This window comes from Phyllostomus hastatus, unplaced genomic scaffold, assembly GCF_019186645.2.
Source record: "Phyllostomus hastatus isolate PE091 unplaced genomic scaffold, TTU_PhHast_1.1 phas_contig_86, whole genome shotgun sequence".
In the NCBI taxonomy this organism is placed as follows: Eukaryota; Metazoa; Chordata; class Mammalia; order Chiroptera; family Phyllostomidae; genus Phyllostomus; species Phyllostomus hastatus.
In genome coordinates, this window is record NW_025333977.1 from 87,292,560 (window position 1) to 87,301,832 (window position 9,273).

The 9,273-nt window shown below is 45.2% G+C and overlaps 1 protein-coding gene across 3 annotated transcripts in view; it reads left to right on the forward strand.

Moving 5' to 3' along the window:
- The window catches only part of PLA1A (phospholipase A1 member A), a 48,656-nt gene extending 39,591 nt beyond the window's left edge, over positions 1–9,065 (forward strand). For all 3 annotated transcript variants that reach the window (XM_045851075.1, XM_045851077.1, XM_045851076.1), the window contains 4 exons: positions 1,059–1,148; positions 4,581–4,689; positions 7,843–8,007; positions 8,655–9,065. In XM_045851075.1, the coding sequence (XP_045707031.1) occupies positions 1,059–1,148; positions 4,581–4,689; positions 7,843–8,007; positions 8,655–8,739 (449 nt within the window). In that variant the 3' untranslated portion in view covers positions 8,740–9,065. The remainder of the gene's footprint in view (positions 1–1,058; positions 1,149–4,580; positions 4,690–7,842; positions 8,008–8,654) is intronic.
- The last annotated feature ends 208 nt before the right edge of the window (positions 9,066–9,273 follow it).

Consider the following 9,273-nt stretch of genomic DNA (forward strand, 5'->3'; position numbering starts at 1 on the left):
TGACACAGACCTTTTTAGCTGGGCCAGTCATTCATGAGTTCCTGATAGTTCCTAAATCAAGGTGTTGTGGAGAAGTCCCCAAGAGTGCCACATGTGGCCCACTTTAAAGGTGTGAAGCTATGGTGGCCACATAGCAGCTGGAGATATGCCTAACTGCTGGTCAACTTGGGCACGTTCCTGGATGATCCAGGCCAGTCTGAGAAGAAGAACACGAGTAAGGCTGAGGGAACTGGTGTCGACTCACCAGTCAGACCACTGCTGGGAACATCCTGGGGTTATACAGAATGAACAGCTCCAAGAAAAACTCTGGGAAGTGTAAATGTTCTTTCCCCTGCTTCTTTCTCTCACTTCCCATCCCTGGCTGCCACTCAGCTATAGCAGCCTGTCATTGCTTACATGAATGAAATGGATTTCTGCTTGACAAAATGGTAGAGTAGGGCAGCTTCCCACAGTAAAGCAAATCAATATTACTTCCTACTCTTTGGGCATAGGTCATGATTTCCCCCAGATGTGACAGACTGGCTGGTGTAACAAGCACTTCACATAGCACCTAGTCTCATCTCTCACTACACTTTCAGTGACACAGAACACCCTGGGGATGCTGACTACTTGTACTCCCAAGAGTACTTCATGTTTGCTTACCCTTTGTCCATGTACCCAAACTGTACTCTCTGCCCAGAATACCCTTCCCAGCTTGTCAACCACCATTCAGGTCAAGCACTTTTTACAGTTTTACTACACAGAAGATAAGCCATTAAACAGTTGTCATGTAAATTATTTTGCAAGTTGGAGGCATAATTTCAGATTTCTTAGAAACACCTCCTGAGAAAGGGCCAGGCGATCTACAGAATGTATTTCCTGTTTACTTGTGTGTTTATCCCAGACTGGCTGAGTTGCATGTATCCTGGAACACACCATAGATCATGGCATATAATGAGCATGCAGTGTAGCTGTTTGTAGATGAATGGGTGTGGGAATTAATTACTGTGTGGCTGGGTGCCATGGACCCTGAAAATGGCTCTCTCAGGGCTTTGCTGTCTTTGCTTCTTGACTTCCAGGGCTGGTGGAACAAGATGGTGTCAAGATAGAGCCACTTCCTAAGGAAGTGAGAGTCTACCTCCTGACTACTTCCGAGCCTCCATACTGTGGTGAGTTGGGGCAAAAAAGCATGGCTCAGCTCTGCCAGTGTGCTGTCCAGCAGAGTCCAGGGTTCCCTAGCTTGGGTTGTATCCATTCCAGCATGGTAGCCAAGGTAGAAGGTAAAGGACTGGAGCAAAGATGTCATGAGGGTTGGGGCACAGCCAGTAGTGGTCTGAAAAACAGAACTTTCAGAGCTAGTTTAATCCAGTACTCTATCAAGGATGAGGACTTGGGAGCATCTTCCTGTCTATGTACAGGAAGATCCTAGTTACTCCTCACTGTCCACAGAAATCTGCCCTCCAATGTGGGCTCTCTCAGAACAGTCTTTGGGTGTACCTCTGCCTCCTTCCTTCCTGCATACTTTTTTACCCCTCCCTTGGTGCCCACCCTATGTGTCTCCCACCCTGGCTGCTCTCCTAGGTCAGGGTCCCCGAGGAATACAGAACCTCGTTCTCTGCCTTCCTTTCCCTTCACATATTTTAACTCTTCTCCATTGCTTCTAACTACTACATTTTATTAAAGCTAAGGTGCCAGTGATTATAAAGATGCTAAATGGGAAAGAAAAGTGTGTCACAGAATCTATGAACTACATTATAGGCTGAAACGTCATATTTCCCTATGTGATGTGTACCTTAACAAGGGTGACTCTAGTTCCCGGTTGATGCTTGTCATCCTGGGACCCCATCTGGTTTATTGTGTTTACAAAACAGAAGTATGCTGGTCAGGAAGATACATTATATGGCCATGCTAATTCTGACTGATTTTCTGATCAACTTGTGTCTGATTGCTGGAAGGATCTCTGTGGCCCTACTTCCTGGCACTAGAAGGCTGAGTGCACTGTGTTAGGGAGCCCAAAGCCCATACTCTGTGGTCATACAGACTGGAATTTGAATCTCAGCTTCTTCACTCACCAGCTGTGTGATCAGGAGCAAGTTACTTAACCTCTCTGAACTTCTATATCCTTACGTAGAAAATGGAAAAATAATAGTACCTTCTTCAAAGAACCAATTGTGCAGATAAAATAAAGTAGTATACAGGAAATCCCTGGCACAGTGACTGGAATGCAGTAATTAATAATTCCTTTTCCTTTATCAATCAGAGAATTTGGGGAACTGGATGCACGTGTTTCCAACTTCACGCCAGAGAGGATTCATGGCTATGTCTTAGGAACAAAGTGGGTTATAAGAATTAACTGTAGGCTTTTCACATATGTAAGCTTCCTGGATAATGCAGCTCTGAGAGGTAGGTGTGAGGAAAGGAGGCTCTGAGAGACTGAGTAATGTGCCCAAGGCTACTACATAGCTGGGCAAAAAGTCGGGATTCAACCCCAGGGCTTCTTACTCCCAAATCTTCAGTCTTCCCACGCCACCACCTGCCTCCACCCTCGCTTCTTGCTTCTCTTCTGAGAGCGTGCTCTTTACAGCCGTATTTCTGGTTGCTCCTCCGTCCTCACCGCCCCTTCGAGGTCAGCCTGAAAAAGGATACTGTGTCTAGGGGTAGAAGCAATGCTGTGGGGAGTGGATGTTCAGTTCTATTTCCAGCTCCTGGGCAGCTTTGGGCAACCTGAATTAGCTCCTCCCCATTTGCACAGCTAGGAATATGCCGCAGGGAGCCTGGGGAACGCTTGAAGATTACAAGCATTTTAAAGCAGATTCATGTAGCCATAATTTTTCTGTGTTATATTCGTTGTGAGACTCCCTCCCTATGCCCCCCCAGAAGCATGATCCTGTCTGTTCAAAAGAAATAAGCCAGCATGAGCACCCATTTGCCTGTGTGCATTGAGGCTTCTGTTCTGAGCATCCAAGCTGGAACCTTCTGTGTCCCAGGGGTACAACCTTTCACTTGCTAGTTCCTGGGGTGCTGGTAGCTGGCAGTTCCCTATCCTCACCCACTCCCAGGCCATCACGGCACTGGGCTGGACTTCAGCGGTGCTGACCGGGATGGAAGTCAGCCAGGCATGCACCAGCAGAGCAGAGAATCTTCTCTAAATATTTCACACAAAGTATCTTTTCTCTGTCAACTCATTTTATTCCTACCGTGTTGTGTGAGGAGATCCCAGGGTTATTGTTTATGGATGAAGGGACTGAGGCACAGAGAGTTTCAGTGACTCAGACAAGGCGCCACAGAGGGTGAGCAGCAGGGCCGGGCCTTGGATCCAGGTCTCCTGACCAGTTAACTCTCCAGGGCCCTGTGTGCTGCTTCCCATGTCGTGCTCCTGTGCAAATCAGATTCCACTACCAGTTCCCACTGACCCAGCGTTGTTGGCAGACCTGGTCCTCCTGGGGCTTCCAGATAATGTAGAGAAGGGGGAAGCAGAACCTTAGGAAACTTTCTTGATCAGTGATACCTTCTGGCAAAGAAGAAGTGATATATCAAACTCAGCCCAGAGAATGAAATTCCTAAAGCTTATGTAAGTCAGCTTTTTTCATTTACATTTCAATTATCCACTTCATTTCAACCTTGTCCTTCACCAGAACCATCTGCATCCCATAGTAAGCAAATGAGAAAGAGAGATGGAAGGGATGTGACACTTTCTGGTTGTGTGTGTAGGGGACCCACATATAGTGTTTTCCTTTCTTTTGGTGAGTTCTTGGCATCTTGGCATCTGCCCTGAGTCCTGTTGCTAACCCCATGAGCATAGAAGGACCATATTTAGGGAAAAGGTGAAGGATTGCTTCTCCAGCTATGTCTCAGTCACCAAAGGAGTCTGTGAGATGCTCCAAGGCCGAAAAATGCCACGAGAGGGGCCTGACCCTTAATCAGGCAAGGATGGGGGTGTTAGGGAGGCTATGCTTCTTAACTTCTCTTGCTAGAGGGACAGCAGGTTCCAGAGGTTTTGCCCTGAGATAGGCTGCTCACCCAGTCCATGTCGATGACACCAGCTTTGAGAGTCCCAGTGTCCATGCTGCCTGGGAGGGTGGAGATGCCACATAGACACCTGTCTGCCACAGGGAGGGAAATAGTCATCTCCTGCACACAAGTGTGTTCCCTGACACTGTGTATCTGGTGAGGTGGGGGAGGGGCATCACTATATTTGGTGATTTAATTATCTAGTAGAAGAGAACCTCTTAGGTCCTTTCAAAATCACACTACCAAGATAATGTCACCAAATAGGGACATGTGGGACATTCTAGCATTACAAGTAATAATAAAAACTAACATGTATTAAATGCTTCTTAGGCACCGGCACTGTCTAAGGACTTTATATGTAGTAACTCATTTAATTCTCATTCAGACCTGTGGTATCTATTTTTATTTTCCCTAATTTATATTTGAAGAAGCTGAGGATCTGCAATAACGAGTAATCTGTTCCAGGTCCTACACCTACTAAGAGGTAGAGCAGAGCTTCCTCATCATACTTACTCCCTTTTTCTGGGGCTGTTTGGGCACTGCACTCACCAAGTTCTGGCTCAGGAGTCTGCTCTGCTTTTGTTTCCTAGTGCATCATAGCCTTGTGGAGTTTTACTTGCAGAAGCCAAGAAACAAGGACACCAACATCATGGTCACCTTCTTCAGCAGCAATGTCACCTCCTCAGCCCAGATCACCATGTAAGTAAATGTCCCTCACAGCTGGCCTCTCTCCTTACGAGACAGTTTTATTTTACACACATATCCCTGGACAGGCCCTGCTGCGCTCACTGATAGGTAAGCCAAGCTCACTGGGCTGGGGCTGGGGGTAAGGGCAGAATCTACCACAGATGTACCCACAGACACATACTGGGCAACTGTCCCAGGTTCAGGGTCAGTATTGGGTACAAGTACAGTATATTCAGACAAGAGCAGATGAGGCAGGCAGGCAGCGGTGCTGGGGTGTCCCAACAGGTGGTGAAAACCTAGAAATTAAGTCCCTGAGAAGAAACAGTGCTCAGGAATGCAAGACTGGGGGCATCAGGGATGTCAGCATGTAGGAGAGCCTCAGCCACTATCCCAGGAAGGACTGGCCAGAGCCCCGGAGGCACCCACTTCTGGGTAGGGGAGTAGTACTGGGTGAGTTGCCAGAACAGAATTGCAGGCAGAGTGTCAGCCAGCAAATGAGTGCAAGGTGAGGGCTGGCAGGCTTGATGCTGGATGGTACCCATTCCCAGAACTAGGGCTGAGTGTTTCCCTTGTTGTCACACTTTGGCCTAGCAGCCAGTTGGGACCAGGCTGAAGATGGAAGGGCAGAGGACCTCAACTCTAGGACATCACAAGGCAGGCAGAGGAAAGGAACTCAGTAGTGCATGTTTCTTCAAAAAGCAATTGATTACTTACTCACAAAACCAGCAGGACACAGACTAATTAGGTACACCAGCATCTTAGTCAGGGCCCTGTCTGGAAAACATCGCACAAGCCAGGTAGTCCAACAGAAGGAGTTTAACTCAGAAAACTAACTACAAATGTGCTGGGAGAGCCGAAAACCCCCAAAGATGGGGAGAAGGGGAGGCAATGCAGAAATCAGCCACAGGAGGAGCCACTCCCACCCCAGGGCTACATACAGGGACAAAGCCAGGGGCAGTGTTGGCAGACCACAGAACAGGGTGTGATTCTCTCCAGAACCTGCTGACAGAGGAGCCTGAGAAATACGGTCTGCAGGAGAAGTGCACAATCATCAACAGTGGCAGGTGCTATGCAAGACAGCACCTGACTGAGTGTGAGGAAATGATATTTGAACAGAGATTTAAGGATTCTCAGGAGTTGCCCAGGTCCGGGTTAGTGAGGTTATAACACTGGGAGGGGCAGCACGGGGGTGAGGCCCCATAAGAGGAGGCTGGAGGGGTGAGCCCGGGCCACATCAAGCAGGGCCTTGAAGGATTAGAGGTTTTGGTTTTTATCCTGAGAGCAGTTTGGGGAGCCACTGGGAGTTTTAAACAGGAGTGTGACTGGATGAGATTTGTGTTTGGAAACATTTCTCAGGCTGAAGGGCTGCACATTAACTGTGCTATCAGGGAAGACAAGTTTCAGCTGGAAGGCACATTACTTCTTGGCTCCCAGACACCCCACTGCTGGCCCGGGTTCCAGCTCACCAAGGCCACACAGGGCACATGGCAGGCAGTCGGGGCCCCAACACAGGTCTTCAGGTACCTACCTGAGCCCTGCAGATTGTAGCTAAATAATTTTCTTCAGATCCCTTCAAGGATGAGTTACTTCTAGAAGGGTATTTTCATCACCTCTTCAGTCCAATGGCAGGTGAGCCAACTCTGGACGGAGCCGTGACAATGACATACAACTTCGGCTGCACAACAGTCACCTGGGGAGCTGTGGAAACTACTGCCACTGAGCCCCACCCCAGACCAAGCACAGCAGAATCGCTGGGCATCACCTCAACAGCTACAGTTTTTTAAAAAAAATAACTTTTTAATTTTTCAATTGCAGTTGTCATACAATATAATATGTGATGAATGTGCAACCCAGTGATTTGACATTTATATAACTTAGCAAATGATCACCCCGATAAATCTAGTACCTGTCTGACACCACACATAGGTGTCAATTACAATATTATGGACCATCTTCCAATAGCTATCCTTTTAAAGACTTCCTGAGTGACTCCCATGGACACCCACAGAGGCCTTCCTCCCTCTCCCAAGAGATTGGCATTACTCTTCTGAAGAAGGCTCTCAGAACATCATTACCTTCAATTCCTTTTTTTGTTGTTTTCGTTTTTCTCTTGCAGTACAGAAATTGATAAAAAGGAGGAGAGGGAGGTTTGTGGGCAGTCTTTCCCCTACTTTCCATCACTTCGTGAAGCCCCCAAGTTTCCTTCTGATGAGAAAATTTACCCGGCCCAAGTCCCCAGGCCACAGCCTCCTTCATACTCCTTGTTTGCAAGTTCCACCACCCAAGCAGCTTCTTACAGTGAACAATTTTCTTATTTTCTTCTGAAGTGTTTTGAAACATTTCCAATATGTAAAAATAAAAGGAACAGCTTAAGTAATGGCTGTTACTTAAATGATTATACTTATGCTTAAAGTAGAGCTTAATGGCATTGCATTCTCAGGATAGTATTTTGTAAATAAAGATGATTTCAACATGAATAAATTATTTCCATTTTGTTTTATTCTGCATAGTTGTTTTAATTTTATTAATGAATCCATTGTCATATACACAATAATGAGAGTTTCCTATATGTACTTGTGCAGTTGGGGATGTTCTAAACTTCAAAGTCTTTATTTTTATGTCAAGAACTGTATTTACTATGGCTGTAGATGAATGTGAAAGTAACTTTGTACTTAATTCAGTAAATTCTAATTGATTTAACAACTTGTTTGGCATTGATCATACTAACAGAATCAGCTAGGTTTTTCATTAAAAAAAATAAAATAAAATAAAGTAGACTAGTCTTCTCACAAAGTCCTTTGACCTGAATGTCCTAAAGAGGGCTCTACTTCAGAGTTGGTGGATCTGAAAGTGAGGATCTTTTCCAACGAGGAGTCTAAGAATGAGGGACATTTTTCCAGATGTGTAAGTCCAAGAGCTACTGTTTTGCTGCAGTATCTGTTTGTTTACTTCCAAAAAATCAATTATTTTCCAAGTCATGTTCAAAGCTGTGGGTATGTGGGCAGAGGGGCTAGTTGGGGTGATACAAAGGACTGTGGTCCCCACCTTCAAGGAGCTAACTTTTGTGCCTGACAGCTAACCAGTGCTACCAGCAGAGCCCCTTAGGGACTAAGGGGAAGCAAAGGCCAGAAGTGCTACATAACTTACTCTCCCTTTCCCTTGCAGACCTAGACAGCAACTGCAAGGGAGAGGAGTCCTAGCTCATCCCAACCCTCACTGCCAGGTGCACCAAGTGAATCTCAAGTTCCAAGCTTCCCACTGGGTTTGGAGAAAAGATCGGACTACCATTGTTGGGAAGTTCTGCACTGCTCCTTTGCCGGTCAATGACAAGTAAGCCCAGTATCCACCCCAACCCAGAGACACCCATAAGAACCAATCCTAAACTTAAATGTGATGCTTGTTGAGATTCAATCTCATCATGAGTGATTAGCTTCTTTGATGTAGAGATGACAGCAACCCAGGGTTCTCCTGATATTCCTGCAAGACCATCTTGTGTTGGGAATGTTAAGAATCCAAAGAGCATGAACTCTTAAATCCTTGTTTTTACTTTAATATAAGAAACCCCTTTTTACCTGTTCTTTTTATCTAATCAATCTCTATCATCTATCTATCTATCTATCTATCTATCTATCTATCTATCTATCTATCTATATCTATCTAGATATGTTTTATTTGGATTCTATATAAGATTTTATTGGAATAAAGATTTCTAATTACATTTTCCTCCTCCTTAGTGTCCACTAGTCACATTCATGGGTGTGGATCGAGACTCCCAGCCACCTTACACCCTGCCTCTAGCAGACCTTTATATTATTAGTCTTAACACCTGGACCCTTTGAGGACAGTAGGCTCCTGTAGTATACAACTACAAACTTCTTTCACCTGACATCATGAAAACACAAGACCTCCAACCCCTCCCTCCTGACCAAAAGGAATGTGCCCTGAGCATATACCCTCTTGTTGTTCTTCTCTTGCAGTAAAAAGATGGTCTGCTTACCTGAACCAGTGAACTTACAACCAGATGTGACTGTTTGTCGTGACCTGAAAATTCCATGTGCATAGTATAAGCCTGGGCAGGACACATCTCCTTGGATTTTGGAGGAGAGGAGTTCAACTTATTCTAGGCCATTACTACTAAAAAGAAAGACAAAATGTTTATTGGTTCTTTTCCCCATAATTGACCACCTTAGAAGGGAAATATAACTCATTTTACAGAGCTTGATCTCTATTGCCAATTTGAAGAGTCTTGTGTAGATATCATGTCAGCTTTTTTACTCATGCTTAAAAGCAATTGCATCACATCCTTGGGCATCTGTACCTAGGATTCAATAGAAACATATACAGGAAAAATGTTTTTTATCAAAAATAAATTTCCATGGAATATCTGAGTCATGTATTGTTTTATTGAAATGGAATTCTGTTACATACAAAGAATGTGATTTACAGTCTGGGATTGGAGAGAACAATAGATGCTGAAGTCTCTGTGTTAAAAGAACAATTAAAAAAAAAAAAAAAGCCCTGGCTGGCATAGCTCAGTGGATTGAGCGCGGGCTGTGAACCAAAGTGTCGCAGGTTCGATTCCCAGTCAGGGTACAT